The following is an 18,419-nucleotide window of genomic DNA, read 5'->3' as shown; positions in this document are numbered from 1 at the left end:
TAAACCTAAAATAAAGCAGTCAGAAAACAGTGTTCTTGAACTTTCACTAGAGCTCAGCTTTTATCAATTATTTTTAATTTCAATTTGCTAACCCCTTTTACTGTACCTGTAGTACAGACACCCCTGTTTAATTTGATTCAAAATCAGATGTGAAACAAATTTAATCTCATTTCACTCTGCTGCTATACAATTCTGTATTGTTTAGCTGAAACCTGTTCATTGGTCCCCTCATCAGACCTGCTGCAATTAGTGAATGAGGTCAGGTAGAGGTTGTGGTGGTGGTGGTGGTGGGGTAACCACAGAACTAGAACTAGACATTTTAGTTCTATATATGAATTTTTAATTTTACTCCACCTGTCCTATATATATCCTTACTTGGATTTTCCTGTTGTGAAAGGAATGGGGCCATATGGGGATGTCTGTTGAATAATAATGCTGGCTTGACCATGTGAATGTCCCATGGTGCACTGGGTTTCTCTCTCCTCTTCTCTGTCCTCTCTGTCCTGCTGTATGTGTTATACATAAATCATACTCATATGTGTTACTAACTCCTCTTCTTCTCCAGAGCCTTTGGGCCTCCCCACATCCCAGATCCTGGGTGCTGCTGGAGGAAGCTACACACCTGAAGAAGCTCGAGCTGCTACCCTTAGCACCACCTGCTCATGTCCCTGTCTGCAGTCTCTTCTCTTTCTCTCCCTCTTTATCTCTGTCCCTCTTTTTCCTTCTGTATATCTGTTTTCCTCCATTATCTATCTTTGTTTCTGCCCTGCTCGCCTGCTCTCTTCGGTCAAAGAAGATGGGCACTCCCGTTGAGCCTTGAGCTGCTCAACCTTCTTGAGGAAGGGTTTCGTTGACACTGTTGCAGGATGTGTTTTCTCATGGAGAATTGTTGGGTGTAAATTCATTTAAGGAGTGTGGTACTGGACCTGCTCTAATTAAAAAGTGTAAGGAGATAAATTTTGTTGTGATTTAGCGCTGTACAAATAAAATTGACTTGACTTGACTTTATTAAATTTTTGTTTACATCAACACTTAAGAAATACAATTGCACCTTCAGGTGAAATTAATTTCTAATTCCCCTTTCACACTGAAACAAGTGTGTCAAAGCAGGTTTTTGTACCTGTGTTTGCTCAGCATTAGGGCACATTCAAGCTTCCAGCATCCGCGGGTCTGAGCTCCCGCTGTGAGGGCTGCGTGCCTGTGTTTTTCTCTCTCATACATCATCGCGCTGACGTCATCATTACACAAAAAAGTGCACCGGAACACTGCGAGGTAAACAAACGACAGCATGGAGGTCGTTGAGTCCAACGTTAGCGTTGTCATTGCTCTTGGGCTCAGCGTCCTCTGCTGCCGTGCAGGTACGCTCTGGCCGGTCCTCCCTCTCCGGCTCATGTTCTGCATCGTCTGCGATCCTCGACGACTGAGTGGATGACACTAAGGGCAAATGGAGGCGCAGTCAGTGAGCTGGAGATGCTCAGCAGGTTTGCCAGTGCTGAGTGGCCAAATATTCGTTGGCATAGATCATAATATGGCCACTCAGACCGTCCCATGCCACTCCTGTTCATCCTGTCGTTTACCAGGAAGAACTGTTTTTCAAGGGCCTTGAGCTTATTGATGACCTGCCTGGTGGTTCGGTCAAACCTGCGTTGCCTCAAAATTCCGGTGATGTTCCCATAACTGCACTTCACCGCGGATGATGAGCAGCTCGCAGACTTCACGATCATTCCAGTGCGCTGCCATGATTGATAAAAAAGATGTGCAAGATCGCTACTCAAGTTGTTTATAAACACGGTCGCACTTGCGCAGTTCAAGTTAGGGTTCCCCGATTGGTGGGAGTTCCTAAGCATAACTTTCATACACCTAAGTTCATACACATGAACTTATGAAATAGAGTCTCAGGGACATCAACAGGAAGACTGATCTTATGGCAGAGGCCAAAACTTTGAGAGATGAGTGAGCAGCTCTCTCAGCACAGCCCAGCCCAATTAAAAAAAAAAAAAAATTATTGGAGCGTGCGCAATGACACCCTGACAGGCGGCACAGTGACAAAGTCAGAATGCGACAGGAAGGTAGATCAGTATCAATGGGTCATATTGCAGGAAACCTGAGACAATGCGGGTTGCATTTTTCACACTGCAGGTGAACCGAGCAGAGCTAAGGCAAGCCACTAAACACCCGGGTAACTTGGAGTGTTGGTGGACGTGGGTCAAAAAACCGAGTCGACCCTTTCAGAGTGCCCAAACACCCGTGTTCATCTGTGTTTTTGGTGCAGAGTGATAGGGGCTTAATTTTTAAATTCCCAAATGGTTTGATAATAGATATCTCCGAGGGTATTTCCATTTCAAACAAATAGTAGTATGATGTTGTATTAATGCTTTCACATGAATTATATTATCTTGGCAGTGATGGGGAGACAGACTCTGAATGATTAAGAGAATTTTATTATTATTATATTTATTATTATGAACTTCTGGCAAGGAATTGAAGAATTTTTGGAGGAAAAAATAATAAAACTAATAAAACAAACATATCTATTTTTAAGTAAAGAACATGAGTGTTTTACTGATGCTAGATCACAATCTCTTATGTTTTACATCACGAACACAGCATCGAATGCCTCGCTGTCTCTCACGTTATGGATGCGTGTCAGTGTCTGTTGCAAAAGATGGACTATCAAGGCCTGAGGCCCTGAGCCTTTTGTTAAGTGCAGGGGACGGTAATTTGGATGTTCTTCATCTGGGGCCAATGGTATAATTTAATTTGCTGTTAACAGCTTCACTAATGATCAAATGCAGTGCAAAGAGATCAAAGTCAGTGCAGGACCAGTTTGAAAAGGGGAGCAGCAGCCTAAATTAATTAGGACCTTTACTGGCTGAGAGAGGACAGGTATGATCAATGTCCAGGGGTGCAGTGTCAAATGTCAACTGTGCTGTTACTGAGAAGAGCACATGCAAGTGTTTGTCCTTGCTTGCACATTCGTCTTGAGTGATCACTGGTTTTCAGATATCCTACATCTACTCCTTAGTTTGTCCCAGCAAAACAAATTTAACTTGGATGTGTGATGCAGTTGGTGTACAAAGAAAGGAACCAGGGCACAGGTCCGGCAGGTGCAAGCCCGTCGGAGCATTTTATTTAAAAAATCAGGGAGGGGAAATTTGGGAGTTGTAAATGGTGCACCGAGAAACTCTGAGTATGATGTGTGTGAAACTATGTGTTTTCTCTATGTGAATAAAACAGATGTGGGTCCATGTGTGTAAAATGTAAATGCAGAAAGGGTGTTGTTTAATGTGCATGCAGGCTGACAAAAGTCCAGGGCAGGGGTCTGCAGGAGGCGGTGAGATGCTAAAAACTGTCAGGGACAATGCGGGTAGAGCTCGGGAAAACCACAGGGAATGCAAGGGTAGAAGGTGACACAAACTGGTGCCGATTGTATATTGGCGCCTCCTCTTGTAGCCGCGGGCAGGTTGGTCCCAGGTGTGCTAGTTGGTGATTAGCTCCCGGTGCGATGCATCAGGCGGACTGGCTCACAACAGTACCCCCTCCTCTACGGGAGCCACCAGGTCACCAGGAGGGCGGGGTCAGCAACGTGAGACAGTGGAAGCCCTCAGTAGCAGACACGCAGCAGCCTTCTGACTAAACACACCGCGTAACCATCCCGGAGAACACGGGGGGTCGACCAGAGGGGAGAGGAGACAGACAGGCTTTAGTTTTGACACGTGAAACATAGGATGTGCTCGAAGGGAAGGAGGGAGTGATAAACGCACCGCAGTGGGGTTGATGATCCTCTCCACTGTGCATGGACCCATGTAACGGGTGGCGAGCTTGTGAGAGGTCGTCGGAATGGGGAGGTCCTTCGCCAGGAGCCAGATGCTCTGACTAGGTTGGTAGTTGGCCCGCAGTAGGGCAGCGCGCCGTCCTCCACATGCCACCTCTGAACGTATTCAGAGTGATGGGTACTCTTGGATGTTCACAGATCCTGTTGGATACCTGCTTGAACATGAACAAGTATATGAAGTAACCATGAATTTTAGCATTAAACTGAGGATTGTTGGCATAATATGTGTTCTAATTATATTGTAACACCGTACATATAATGCCATTGTAAATAATTCAGGATCTTCTTTCCCATGTCACTTGACAGCCAGTGGTTCCTGTTGAAACAAGGGTCTGCATCATTAATCAGTCTGGGACTCTGGTTGTTTTGGCGTCCTGATCTAGTCTTGTTTAAAATGCCACATTCTGACCTAACCAAGGATTTTTTCCCCAAAACTTAACCAGCTAAGTGCCTAAATATAACCAGCCCTTAACACACCAGATGCATCATAAAAATAAAACAAAACATCTGAATGGTCAATTATTTCAGAGGTTGTGGTCATTTCACACCTCCATGAGCTCAAGTTGTCTAATCCACTATAATAGTTAAACTTTTTTGTTGAAATACCAGAAATGTAAAATATAAAATGTATAAAACAAAACCCTGTAAAATTGTAAGTGAACTGATGATTACAATTTGTATTAAAAGCAATTTTGAATAATTTGAGGGCTTGTTCCCCGAGTTACCCAATTTTACCAAGTCCTCAACATTTAACTTTTTCTGCAAAATGTAGTTTGACTTCTCCTGTCTAATTACCATATAGATACTCTGTTTTCAAAGTCCTGTTGCATGCTGTCTTGCAGTGTGTCCCAAATCGCATACTTCCATATTACATACTTAAAATTTTGAGTATACTTAACTCAAAATGGAAAAAATTATGGATAGTAAGCGAAAATTGTGTATGCAAAAGTACCCAGATGACGTACTCAAAACGGTCAAGATTTTGAGTATGCGACTGTGGACACTCACTGCACTCATTTCATCAATAAAAATGGCAGCGGACAGCTGTGGTGAGAGTTGGTCAACACTGACTTGTATGGAGTCATCTTTACATTAAATAAGGGGACAAGTCTGAAATTCTGTGTGGACACGAGTTTGAAAAAATAAAATTGACTTGTCACCAAAATGTTTTGCTAAATATATCACACAAATAAACTATACATACTGTTGCATCTTCAGCCAATGGGAGGAGGACATTGTGTTGTTGGCGCTGATTGTGGCATAACAATGAACGATGACCGTTCATTTTGTTGTTTTACTGCTTCAAAAATCGACAAACAAGTGCAGGCAAAAGGTGGGGGTAATTAGTTGATGCTGATGCGGTGCTAGCCGGTCACATATCGGCATAGCAGAAGAAGACATCGCGTTGTCATTTCTGCTGAGTGCGCTGCGTGGCAGTATGCGATTTGGGACAGCACTGCACCCTCGAAACTCACCCACTGTGCGATTGAGTACATAGTATGCTTAGTATACTCATTTTGATAATTTAAAGTATGCAGTATGGAAGTTTGCGATTTTGGACACACCTTTGGAATAGATCAGAGGTAACCTTACTTTCATTGCTGACAACTGTTTTGCCTTCGTCAAGTCAAAACATCTGCTTTGGAAAGAGTCTGTTATGTTGACTTAATGTGTTTTTTACATTCTATACCTTTAATCAATTCTTCAATAAAAAGAATATAATATATAATATAATATAATATATAAAATAAAAAGAGCAGTCCTGAGTTGTTCATTCTGTGTCTGTCTATTCTGTAGTTTTTAGTGATGATACTTGTTAATTTTTTTTTATCATCTGATTACTACTGTATGCATTGTAGACATGTTCTAATGTCTGCATACTTATGTGAAGATCTTAGGTCCCTGTTTTGTTGCCTCAAACACATTCCCATCAAATTATTTAAAATGACAATTTATGTCATCCAAACTATAAATCACTTCCAATTTGTGTTTTCCAAACAGTTTAAACACCATCACCACGTACAGCTTCCACCCATTTCCTGCCAGTGTCACACTCAATCAGTACCAAAAGATGATGTCAGTGTTCACTCTGTATCCTGCCTGAGAAAAATCACACAAGTCTACCACGTGGGCTAGACGCTGATGAGGAGATTCTGTCATCGCCAGGCTCAGGCCTCATTTACAGCTAATCTGTTTGGCTGTGGAAAACAATGATGACGTCATCATTAATTTGTTCCCTTGTGTGAACTATGGGCAAAGTAGATCTGGCTTTCATCTGTAAATTCCATCTGCAAACCCTTTGTGCCAAAATTTCGGACTCTATTTCTACAAAAATTCCCAGATTCCCTCTTGGGATTATTGAAATTCTATTACAACTGTGAGAATCCCACCCACATATTCTCCTTGTTCCTTCTCTTCTGTGTTCTTGATCGCTCCATGTTGCACCAATATAACAAAGAACCTATGTGAAGAGACTAATGGCTGCCATGCATTACAGACTCCTATGAAGATTAAGCCTGGTGCTAAGTGGAATCAGAGGGCTGTGGGGAGGTAATTACTCGCCAGCCTTACAAACACCATGTTTTCTTGGTATGTAGCCAAACTTGCTTTAGATTCCCTCTTTGAACTGACTTAACCCTTGGCTTTAACCGGAGGGGGGATGAATAGTATCCTATGGATTCAGAATTAAAATGAATTTCTAGTCGCTATTTTTATATCATATTTTCATGCCAGAACCAATAGTCCTGCAAGAATGCAATTAGATTAGGTTGAATTCTCCAAACACCACCCAGCACCTCTTGTTCTGATTTCCTCCCTCCCTCTCTCTTCGTGGGTGGGAGCTCCTCTAACACTAATCTGACATCAACCTCCTTATTCACCAACCTCAACTGTTGCATGATGAATTATAAAGCTGAAGCGGGTGCTATGGAGATGTAATTGTAACTAGCATCCCTGGGAGTCAGCTGGGAGGGAGGAGAGCACTGACAGAGGATGTGTACCAGGCGTCACCTCCAATCTGTCTGTATTGATGCTAATTAGAGTCGAGGGTTGGGTGCTAATACTCAGAAAGAGTGTATGTCTGCACTTCCTGTAGACACTTTGACTGCACATACTCTGATAACTCAGTAGATGTTTCCTAATCATTGCATGCACACACTTCACACAGCCTTTACACTCTGAGGACAAACAGATTGGGCTGAATAAATTACACCATTCATTAACAGCTGCCCAGTCTGGGAACCTGATAAATGATGAGATAAAGTGAGGAGGAGGCGCATGGAGAAGCCAAGCTTATTAAAAACTTATTAGGCATTCACAAGCTCAATCAGAATGTGATTGAGGCTGTTGGGGTAGTTTGCATGAAGCACAGGTTTAAGCTCTGCAGCTCCTGCAGTCGGCAGCACATGTTTCGGAGCAGGAGTGGATAGTTTGTGAGGGGCAGGATAATCAGAGCTTCATAGTCCTGTGAACAACTTCAAAGTGGAGAAAGCAGCATGCATGGTGCATATCAAGTAAACTGTGCAGAATGGAAGCTACGTGGTGGTGGTGTTGTAGCAAGGAGGCACAAGCTCTTGGACAACAGAAAGAGTTAAGTTGTCATTGAGTGCACTTCAATAAATGTTTGGCCATTTATAGGGAGAGAGTTTGCCATGCATGAATCAAGGTGGCTCTTGTTAAACTCGCTCTGACTGAAGAAAGGGTGATGCTCTGCAGTTTCTCTCTTTCTTTCCTTTCTGTTTATGTGTAAGGTTTCTATTTCTCCATTCAAATGAGAGAAACCACATTAATTTGGCCTCCAGTTTCATGTTACTATGGCAACAACATAAAAACTACAAAGTGCTTAAAGCACAGCACTGTTATCCCTGCGTCCCTCTGATCATCACAGGAAATTAGCATACCGGGAAACAGGAGAGCACACAGAGGAAAGCAATTGTGCATTTGGAAGGCCACGCTGGCTGCCTGAACAAAAATGGGGGTTTTAGAGGGGACTTGGCAAGTGAGTGGGAAAAAACACAATGAAAAAAGAAAAAAGAAAATATACACCAGCAGGGGAAAAGCAATTCGTTTTTGTCAGGAGAAAGTTTCTCGTTCAAGGTTTTCACTGTTTGTGTGAGTGTCAACCTGTCAACAACATACATACGTACATTTTATGTAAACACACAAACTAGCCATATATTCTGTCTCTACCTCTCTGCATGCATCTCCTCTTTCATACAAACATTCGTATACATTCCTTCTCATTTCATCAGCAGAGCACAGCAGGCAGGCGAAGCAGCGTGTTTCCCACTCTTGATGTAAATGAGTGAGTATCGGACTGCATTTGCAATGCCGACTGTGTGAGTAAAGAGTATATTTGTGTGCAAGGAAGAGGGAGGATAGAGGGGTGGACACCAGGGCCCAAGCACCAAAGGAGAGTTGAAGGCCAACATCAAACGCTGCATCAGCTCATTAATGCATGTAAGGGTGACCCGACTCAGCATGGAACAACACAAACACATCAAAAAATGCCTTCCAAAGCCAGCGTCTTGACCGTCATCACACCGAGCAATAGGAAGGCTGTGAAATCCGCCCACTGGCCCCATAGATTTGAATTGTTGCCTTGTTTATCATGTCTCAGTGAGCTCCAGAGATGGACAAAGGCTACAGATTGAGTTTGGATGGCATGGCATGGGGTTGTCAAAATTAGATTTACAACTACACCAGTGTGTTATGGGTGTAGTTTTGCCAATGTTGTGCATGAGTCCAGACTACTTTTCTGAGAAGAAAGGAGAACAAAAAAAAGTCTTTTCTCACACAGGTATCTGAGCCATTACATTGGTCAGATATCAATAGTGTTTTCCAATTTTGCCTGCTGCACGAGGTGGTTAGCCACAGATGAAAACGTTACGCTTCAAACTGTCTCACTTGCTGAATCTGTCTGCCTGAAGGCTACCCAGTATGCAATTCCGAAACAAAGAGGCCCCTTTTTGATTTCTACACAGCGTGACCTTTTTTGATTGGGTGAGATTGGCTGGCATGGAAATCAATACTGTGTTGCACATTTGATGCAGCCTTATCTCTTCTCCACACTGTCTGCAGGTAGAGTAAAGGGGGGTGTGTGTGTGTGTGTGTGTCTGTGGGAATATGTGTGCTTAACACTCTCTCAGCGTGTGGACCACAACAATAGTTCCTCTTCATGAAGTAAATTACTTTTGTGTGCCAAACAAAGAAAAAGAGGGACAGAATAACATTTTGGAATGAGTCTGAAATAAGTCAAAAAGAAATTGTTTTCATCAAACTTTATCTTTCAAGCTTTTGTTAATTTAATGTTCCTTCATCCTAAACACATCATGCTGCCTTTTGAACCACAGCTGAATTCAGAATGATTTAAAAATGAAAAAATAATATATCATCTGAAGATCCAAATACAATACATTCAATTCAAAAAGTGTGTAGAACAAATTTGTTTTCCTCATCCCTCTTCACAAATTTATACATGCAATCTGGGATGTGAGGACAACTAAAAAATGGTAAATGGACTAAATTTTATATAGCACTTTTCTACCTTAGCGGCACTCAAAGCGCTTTACAGTGTCATCTCATTCACCCAATCACACACACACTCACACACTGACTCAACTATTCCTTAGCTTCATGGTGTTGTTTACTATAGGACACCATCTAAAGATGGATGGCACGGTAGTACAGTGGCTAGCGTCACCTCACAGCAAGAAGGTTCCGGGTTTGAGGCCCGGCTCGAGTATGGGGTCTCTCTGTATGGAGTTTGCATGTTCTCCCTGTGCCTGTGTGGGTTACTCTGGCTTCGCCCCACAGTCCAAAGACATGCAAGAATGCAAGAGGGAATTAGGTGAATTGGATACTCTAAATTGTCTAAATTGACCGTGGTAATGCCCCCCCCCCCCCACTGTATTACTACAATACTTCTTACTTTGGTTTGTGTAAATTTAAAGCATCTTTTAGGCTAGACTGTATGTGTTTAGATATCTAATCTGTGGTTATTTTATTGACATGAATCCTACTATTTGCCAAAGCTGTTGGCCATTAAAGGAGGGGTAGGCTCCCAGATTTCTATGTATTTGTTGTTATAATCCCTGAATTTGTCATGATGTCTTGTTGGCAATCAATAAACTATGATGTGTAAAAAAGGAAGCAGCAAAATCCCGAATACATAAGGAATGCAGGGCCAAATTTACCTCCGCCCAATCAAAAACAGCTACCAGTTAGATTGGTTTGCCTGTTTAGCTGCCCATCAACATCCAAAACCAGACTGCACCTGATTGGGCTAACCTATCTGTCAAAAGGCTGAGACCAGGAAGCCTAAAGCAGGTATCATCACCTTATTGGATTGGTGTTGGGTGAGCAGCATCAAGGAGGATGATCATGAAGCCAGAAGAAAACACTTTAAAAAAGAAAAAGGTCTTTTATAAAACAAGCAATAGATAAGAGGGAGTACAACACTGGTGATTCTTGGGGATTCATTTGCTTGCTGGAGGGGTCTAAAAAATAAAAAGATTTAGCTACGGATGCGCAAGTAGCAGGTAAGACAGGTCAGAAACCCATTTGTCGACTATGCTCGCTAGCAATAGAGGCTATTTTTGCAGTAATTTATTGTCAGTGTAGGTTGAGAGCTAATCTATTCTAAGCTTATTCTCTTTGGGGAAACATCAGTGATGACTGCTTGCTTTTGGTTTCAGGACCTGGGTGACCAGGCTTGCTAGCCAGCATGCCTTGGCCACAAGGTAGGACTAGCTGCTTTCAGCTGTCATAGTACATCATCAAAAGCTGGCCTGGTCCCATTTTCCCAAATCATCTCACAGTCCCTTCCATTTTCCACAGTCATCTTTGTATGTAATTCAATTGTGCAAATAATTTGTAAAGCAAAAAGAAATTTAATTTAGGGGGTTTTGCTACATTCTCTTCCTTGTCATCGTCTCAGTTCATTCCTTACTACTGCTTTTAGGTTTGAAAGGCATACGGTCACTCATCTCACAGATATGCAGTTCCTGTTGTCCTGTGGACAATATCCATATACATATTGCTGAGAAAACATCAGCGCCTGTCACAGAAATAGTACAAAATTATTGCCATTTGGTATTTAAAAATGTGATTCATAGTTACTGTTTATGCAGACTTAAGTATATCTGTTTTCCATAGAGTGCTACTGTCCATTTTACATAAATAAAGGAAAAAAACAGCAGAGATGGGTTTGCCTTGTCAAGGCCATATATAATAAATCTGAATTTACTAAATGTGGGTTTATATTTAAGATGGCAACCTGGATCCCCCAAAATAATCCCCTCTCTTTCCTGTACATTGTTTGGGGACCCACTTTCTCTTTCCCCGACTGCACTTTTCTGGCAATGTCTTATGCCCCTCCACAACATACCAGAAGATGCCCATAAGGTAAGTTCATTCCTTGCTGCTCTTAAGTCTATTGACTTGAATGTGAGTGAGCTATTAGCTGCATGCAACAGTCATCAGTTGTGAGGGTCGGCCCACATTTCATCCGGCTCTTTACCTTGTGCTCCTAAATCCCAAGTGCCTACGTTGTTGCATGAATCCAAAGTGTCTTGAAAAGCATACATCATACAGGCTCAAAAGAAGCCTCATTTCCACTGCCCAAAAAAATGTTTTTGCAATGGGAACAGCTTAACCCAACTTCAGTCTCAAGTCACATAACCTTGCTGTAGATATGGTTATTTTATCAGCTCAGCTGTGACTGGCATTGTTGCAAACACAAGACTAAGTGTACATGTAGTGCGCATGCGCCGAGCTGCTTAGCAGCCTGTAAGCATTGTTCCATCTCAATGTTTGTGTTTCAAGTACTTTTCTTCCTTTTTTTCCTTGTTTTTCTTCATTTTGTTCCTTGATTTAACTTTGTAATTACGGACCCTTTCTAAAGATGTTTGTAGAGAGAGTTTTGGTTGCATTTTACATTATCTTACAGAATCTCCATTGGGGATGAATAAAGCATTCTGATTCTGATTCTAAGGTGAATGTGTGAATTTGTGATTGGCTTCTGGTTCTTCCAATCACAGAGACATACATGACAAACAATCAGAGCTCTACCATCAATAGAGCTGTGACCTTGGCCACAAATTCTCAGCAGCGACACTGTAATTGTTGGGTTTAGAACAACTGGTGGACCCAAAGATGCAGACAACATAGCTCAGTTCAACAGGTTTATTCAGGAAATGCAGATGTAATCCTCAAAAGGCTGGAGTGGATTTTAAACCTGGGTCTTCGAAGTGAGAGGCGGGGACGATATCAGAGCACCACGGGTGCAGTGGAATAGTCACTGGTGAGTTCAGGTGATGCCAGGATCCTGGGGGAAGGAAGACGGAGTTTGGCAGAGGAAGGGCGAGATGTCCAGGACAGGCATAATAGGAGCAAGGAGAACAGCGGGGGAATTACAGGTTGTGGCAGGAGTGAAGCTGGTGAGAGGCTGCAGCAGGCGAGGCTGGTCAGTGGCTGATGTTCAGAGCTGACGGCTACATAAATAAGAGGTCAGAGTCAGTAGCACGACAAAAATGTGACTGCATAAACTTGTTTTCAGAAACAGAAGCTAGAATGGGACCATGAGCTTTAACATATGTAACAAAGTGGCAGAGCCAATCTTAAATACTCTGGGGTGTGGAGGTGAGTGGTGATTGCTGATCACCTGAAGGTGCGATGCTGAGCGCCACGCCACGCCTCTCACCTGCTCACCAAGACAGAGGAGGGAGGAGGGAACAGAGGAGGAGAAGCACAATTTCAATCCTAACACTAATATTGTTCAGTTGAGTTTGAAAAACCAACTGCAGAGAAAAATAAAACAGGAATGCTGTCACTGTTCTCCATGCTGCTTTACATGCACAACCAAGAACTGTACAAGGCCAAGATACTACATTCTGTGTAGTTCCAACAATACCAGGAACTGCATTTTTTTTGTAATATGCAGACTGTGCATTCATCTGCACTGGGAATGTAGTATCATGCTGGTGAGCAATGCTGACACATTTATTGGACTATATTTCCAAAACTGATTTAATCAAAAATAATCTACACTCTTTTTGTTCAAAGACATGTCTTTAAAGGAATAAAGCAACAGATAGGCTGATGCCCATTATTGTATTTCAAAACTCAACTGTACAGTAATATAGTTATTTGACAGACTAATAATAGAAACATAGTGTTGGATTATAGAAATGCTTTTATGAATGATATTAAAATATGATATGTTACTTAAAGTATCTATCTACATAACAAAACAGAATACATAATGATGTGCGCCAAGTTTTGGCATGATCCTGTCTGAATCAAGCATGCAGGTCTACTTAAATGGCATCAACTCTCTTTTTGTACATATCAATAGTCACAGCAACCAGCTGTTTCTCACCATCCACTTCCAAAAGGCCCATCTGAAACCATTTAAATCAAAAGCAGTCACAGTTTCCACAGTGCATTATAGACATTCCAGCATGGCTTTTCACTCCATGCTGCGTAGCCTCACTCGGCAGGGGAGCGCAGTATAAAGTGGGCACACAGCAACACAAATATGCGACCCACTGTGCATTCCCATCAGGAACGCTAATGGAGGAAGACACAGAGAAACAGAGGGAGAGGAGGGGGTGGGGGTTGGCTGAACAACCCCTGAGTTTCTTTGCTCTGGATTCTCGGGTTAAAACCTTTTCCCCGCCTCAGATAAGAACCTTTTTTCCTCTTGGAATGCTTTGTCTCCTGGCAAGATCAGGGGAAAGAGAGAAGAAAGAGCAGAGCTGTCTTACTGGCACACCCTGTGGTTGTTGCACATTCAAAAGGAGGGAGGCAACAATGGTTGATCCTAGCCAACTTTACTTAAACATGAAGAAAAAATATTTTATTAAAAGATGTTTGCGACAGTAACACTAAATATATTGTCAAGGGGTGCTCCTCCTCTTAAAACAACAAACAGTAACACTAGAGCTAAATGATGAAGCTTATCATGGGATTGCATGATCCATTTTGAAATGTGATTCTAGCTAGCTAGCTATCCATCTATATAATTAGTGCTGTCAGGCAATTAAAAAAATATCCAATTAATTACAGGATTTGTAATTTATTAATCTAATTAATCATTTTTAAAAATCTCATATCTGCTTAAGGTCCCCAAATAAAGAATTCGAATTCTAGGACATTTAAAAATTGTAGCGCATGAGTAATCGAAGAAGATCGAGGGAAGATTTGAAATTCACATTTTTATTGGTGATTGAATAAATAAAACAGGTCATCGTGAGGCTGAGTCTCAAATAGTCACTTTGACTAGCGACGCATGTGTGAAGTGACGTACCACTGCCAAGTATGGGTCCTTCAATAGGCCAAGTTTAAAATGCTTGTGTCTGGGTAAAATTTGCATTAAATTGCCACTCAAATGTGCTATAACTAATCTTGTATTAATATGGGGTGTAATTAATTAATTTAATTAATGCATTAAAGTGACATGCCCTAATAATAATAGCTTGATAATATTATCTAAAATGTTCCTTACTGCATGCTGCTACACATGTCATCCATGTCAATACCCTACAAGACTTGGCTCTTTTGGTGGATCTCTTGCCGTTTTTTGAGGACCGGTCTCCATATAGTGTAATATGAGCCCACATTCGCCCCTAAAAAGCTGTCAAAACTGAGATTCAAAGTTTCCACCACAGCCTCCGTTATTCAAGACAGAAAGAGATAGAAAAGGTGCGCAATTACAGCATCAAACGTTGAGATGCAGATTCGCAGAGGACGTGTATTATCACAGGATGTCTGTGTTTGGCATAATATGGGAGGTAATTTGCGGTGGAATTTTTACTTTACAAATTACAGACATGGTGCATTGGCAAGGAATTAAGATCACAGGTGTCCTCCACAATTATTACAAATCACTAGAGGTCCCCAGGTGATACTAATCCCGTGTGAATGGGGCTTTGGTTTGTATGCACCCAGGAATGAGTTTTCTATGGGCATATTTTTAGAATGGCCATACCTGTAAATTAAATCAGAAAATATCCCTTTAAGGTGCAATTGGAAGCCAATATGACCAAGCAAGCTTCATGTTTCACTCTAAATAAATAGGAAGACAGCACATGACAACAAAATTGGAGCACCTAACCCCATTGTATCAGAAAAGTAAATTCTAACTTCTGTAGCTTGAGCTGAGGGTAAAAGTCATGCTTACAAGCATGAGTGATTGAAGATTTGCGATTGATGTGGTTGAAATTAGTTATTTTTTAGAGTAGCTCCTCTGGACTGCTCTCCTGTGCTGCCACAAGGACAGTTCAGTTTTTAGAGGGAGAGCTAAGGAGAGTGATGTTCACTCCATGGTAAGGCTTGTCTCATTGCAACAGCAATCTCGGAACCCATTGGCTATGTCTGATGATTTAGCCCCAGGAAAAAAGAGCCAGCATTTCGGGGTTTCCTCTGTAGCCAGAGGATATCTGGTCCAAGACTACCTTTTCCATCTACCACTCATTGTTTACAGTCCACATAGTAACTTGAGATGTTTGAATGGAGTTGAAAGAAAATGAAAATGAATCAACTGTGTAAAAAAGTAGTCAGTTAACAGTTTTTTAAATGGCTTTGTTAAATTATCAGATTCCAGCAATTTTCCCTCTTTGGAATTTGACGAAAGTATTCCATCTCTTTTGCACCTTTCCACACAGACTCAAACCTGATTGGAGAAGGCTACTCAAACAGAACACAGAAACCAGAAGCTTCTCTGTACCAACATCTTCTCCCTTGCCTACAGATTCTATATTTATATAAAGAATCTGCTCATAGAGAAAAGTGCAACAGTGAGTAAATGGCATCATGTGAGATGAGAGATCAAAGTAGATGTGCGTATTGTGAAGACTAACACTCATATGAATTGAACTTTTATGAATGCAGAAAGAACATTCTACAGTCACATTAGGCACAATTAGCTTGAAGCTAATAGGTCATCAGTATGACCTCCAACTACTAACAACAGCAAAACATTCCAAAGTACCCACTTTCAAACTCACAGGCACATTGTCCAGTGCATCCCAAACCAACTTAATCTGGCTGTACATTCAGTAATCCACAAACACTTTGATTAGAGTTAATAAAAAACATACTTACTATAAAACCTCTGATTCAATGCATGTTGATGGTAGCACCATACTGGAAGAGTTGTAGTCACAGACTCAAGACACCTACTTGTGTGAAACACTTTTTGGGTGAGGAGAAACTTAAACTGGAAACCATTTAGAGGTTATTTTTCTCAGTGGAAAATATTTAAATGGAGCCCTGGTGAAAGCTCTGCTGGGAATTGCTGCACAACCCACTTGTCGTACTTCAACACTTCCACTTTCAAACACTGTCAAAATATCTTTCATTCACAATTCCAACATGACTTCATCTATCTGCTCCATTAACTCCCCAATTGCTGTCCTTTAAATATCATTATGTTTCTGCTTTTGTGTGTTTCAGATTTATTAATGCGAAGCCCACCTCTTCCCCATCAATTCCTGTCAAGTGTTCCTGGTAACTCACCCAAGATGTTCCATGTCCATCTGTAAGCTCCAGTTCACCACATCACATATTTTTATCTCCTATTTTCAGTCTCATTGTAAATGCTGTTGTAACACATTGTTGGATCTAAATCAAAACTCTGACAAACTGAAAGATGAAAACTTAAAAAATGATTAGTTACATTTCAAAAGATTCAAGTGATCAGGTTCAAATATTATATGACTCTGCTCCTGTTCATTAATTTGAAATGTCTGTGGAAAATACTCAAATTTTCACCTTGGCTAAATGGTAAATAAAACTTGCGTAATAGACAGAAATGTTTGTCTACCTGAACACTTTAAAGGGTCCTTTTTTCATAGCTTACAGCATATAATGATGCAAGGATCTCTTGTCCAGAGTGGTGTTTGAAACAAAGCATATTCTTTGTTAAAATCTGGTTTTCTATTGTTATAATGTTGATTGAATGTGCATAACTGTGCACATAAAATGGACTCAGAATGATGCAACAGTGTCTAAACACTAATTGGTTAAGACATTTCCAAATACAAGGATGCACAATTGTCTTATAATTGTGAAGCAGTATGTAACCCGAGGACAATCATTTTCAACATGGCCAGAAAAATCCAGTTTGTAAATCTAATTTTGTCAGTTTGTGAAAGAAGCACCCAATGACACAGGTAAGTGACATACATATGGTGTTGGGTTTTTTTGTAATTATACACTGGTGTTTGAAGATGGATTTCACAGGACAAATAATTGGCTATTTTTTGTACTTTTGATACAACACAATTAGATTTTCTCCTACACAAAGTGAAAGAGTACTTTGTCACTGGGGTTTTGTTAATGGTTGAGAAACACTGTTCTTGTCTAGCAACAATTTACTGATTCTTAATGGTCGTGTTTCATGTTCAATGTAAATTTTGATGGATTGCTAGTGATAAGGTTAATGGAAAGGACAAGATATGAAAAAGTTCCCTTAATTTCACAAAAATAGTTTTATACTCATTTGAAGTGTTTTTGCAAACCTAAGAGTACATGAGAGAAACATGAGATGGAAACCCTTTTTCAAATAATACCAATGTTGCACATTTTAACTCATGTCTCACCAGCTGTTTCCAACACTAGGATTTTCATGGATATTTCTTTCTTTGTCTTTTCAACTTGTCCAGCTGACGGTAATGCTAAACCTCCCTCCATTTTCATTGATAGACTGATATGCTTAGCATCTTCTTGACAGCAGAGAGACCTGCATTCATACCTTAGAGTTTTTTGTTGTTGTTGTTTAACTCACCACTGAAGCCCTTAGAGACATGCTGTATGTGAAATGGCAGAGCCATTGACTCTAAATGAGAGCCATTCCAGAGTGAGAGGTCATCCTCTGTATTGCCTCTCCAGGCCCTTAAGCCATGTTTAGTCCACCAGATGACAATAGTCATTGCCTCCCCTTTGGCAAAGGCATCCCATCCACACCTGGTGGTCCACACTCATCTCATCTCATCTTTCTTGGAACGCAAGAGGCAAGAAGTATCCACAGGATTCAATAGATGCAGGGCAAAGCTACAAAATGGCTTCCTCCTGAGCTGGCCATGTAGCTTCTGTGATTGTAAACCTTCAACCCTCAAAAAAGCACACCATACTCACTCTGAGGTTATACCTTAATTACTCTTGGACGTTTTAAGGAATGACAGTGATTGGTGATGTGATAATATGTCCCTGTGACAGAGCATTGTCTTTGTTAATGTTACTAACCAGTGAGTCGCTGCTTTGAATTGTGCATGTAGAAAAGTTAGATTGCTTATTCAGTCAGAGGAAACTTTTTCTCTGAAGCAGCAGAGCCACAAAAATGTGTTGAGAGTGTGAGGGAAACCTGCTGAATGCCAGAGTAAATAAATAAAGTAAATAAATCGGCGGATAATGTGAAGCAATTGTAGGGGTGTGCATAATCAGGGATTTGGAGGGCGCTCACTCGGCTGCTCATCTTCTGACTACAAAACCAGCCCCCCTCCCCTCTCCAGCCAGCGATAATCTGTTCCAGCACAGTTGCCATGAAATGAGCGATGCAGGACTTGTAATGCACTGGACAGGC

The 18,419-nt window shown here is 41.2% G+C and overlaps 1 protein-coding gene across 2 annotated transcripts; it reads right to left on the bottom strand.

Annotated features, from left to right (window-relative positions):
- Nucleotides 1-12,058: 12,058 nt before the first annotated feature.
- Nucleotides 12,059-17,706, bottom strand: LOC147257029 (uncharacterized). 2 transcript variants are annotated; one of them, XR_015117447.1, is made up of 3 exons: nt 15,941-16,021; nt 12,498-12,536; nt 12,059-12,327 (listed from the first exon to the last, which is right to left on the bottom strand). XR_015117447.1 is itself a non-coding variant. In XM_086210088.1 (3 exons), exons 1-3 carry the CDS (start codon nt 17,668-17,670, stop codon nt 12,104-12,106), a joined length of 309 nt encoding a protein of 102 aa, XP_086066214.1. In that variant the 5' UTR covers nt 17,671-17,706; the 3' UTR covers nt 12,059-12,103. The 2 variants fall into 2 exon arrangements, 1 of the variants encoding a protein (XP_086066214.1); XM_086210088.1 differs by lacking the exon at nt 15,941-16,021 and adding an exon at nt 17,625-17,706.
- Between the last annotated feature and the right edge of the window lie 713 nt (nt 17,707-18,419).

This window comes from Aulostomus chinensis, chromosome 8 (assembly GCF_037954235.1).
Source record: "Aulostomus chinensis isolate RoL2024-O1b breed Wild chromosome 8, RoL_Achi_v1.0, whole genome shotgun sequence".
Taxonomy (NCBI): domain Eukaryota; kingdom Metazoa; phylum Chordata; class Actinopteri; order Syngnathiformes; family Aulostomidae; genus Aulostomus; species Aulostomus chinensis.
Note: the sequence above shows the minus strand (reverse complement) of the source record. Positions and strands in the feature narration are given on the sequence as shown.

What these genes read in the sequence shown, in the direction of transcription:
- LOC147257029 (XM_086210088.1), bottom strand. Translation starts at nt 17,670, where the DNA reads ATGGCTCTGCCATTTCACATACAGCATGTCTCTAAGGGCTTCAGTG. An exon ending in TGTCTCTAAGGGCTTCAGTG is followed by an intron (nt 12,537 to 17,624) that starts GTGAGTTAAACA and finishes CTTGGTGAGCAG; the next exon opens with GTGAGAGGCGTGGCGTGGCG. An exon ending in GCTCAGCATCGCACCTTCAG is followed by an intron (nt 12,328 to 12,497) that starts GTGATCAGCAAT and finishes TTATTTATGTAG; the next exon opens with CCGTCAGCTCTGAACATCAG.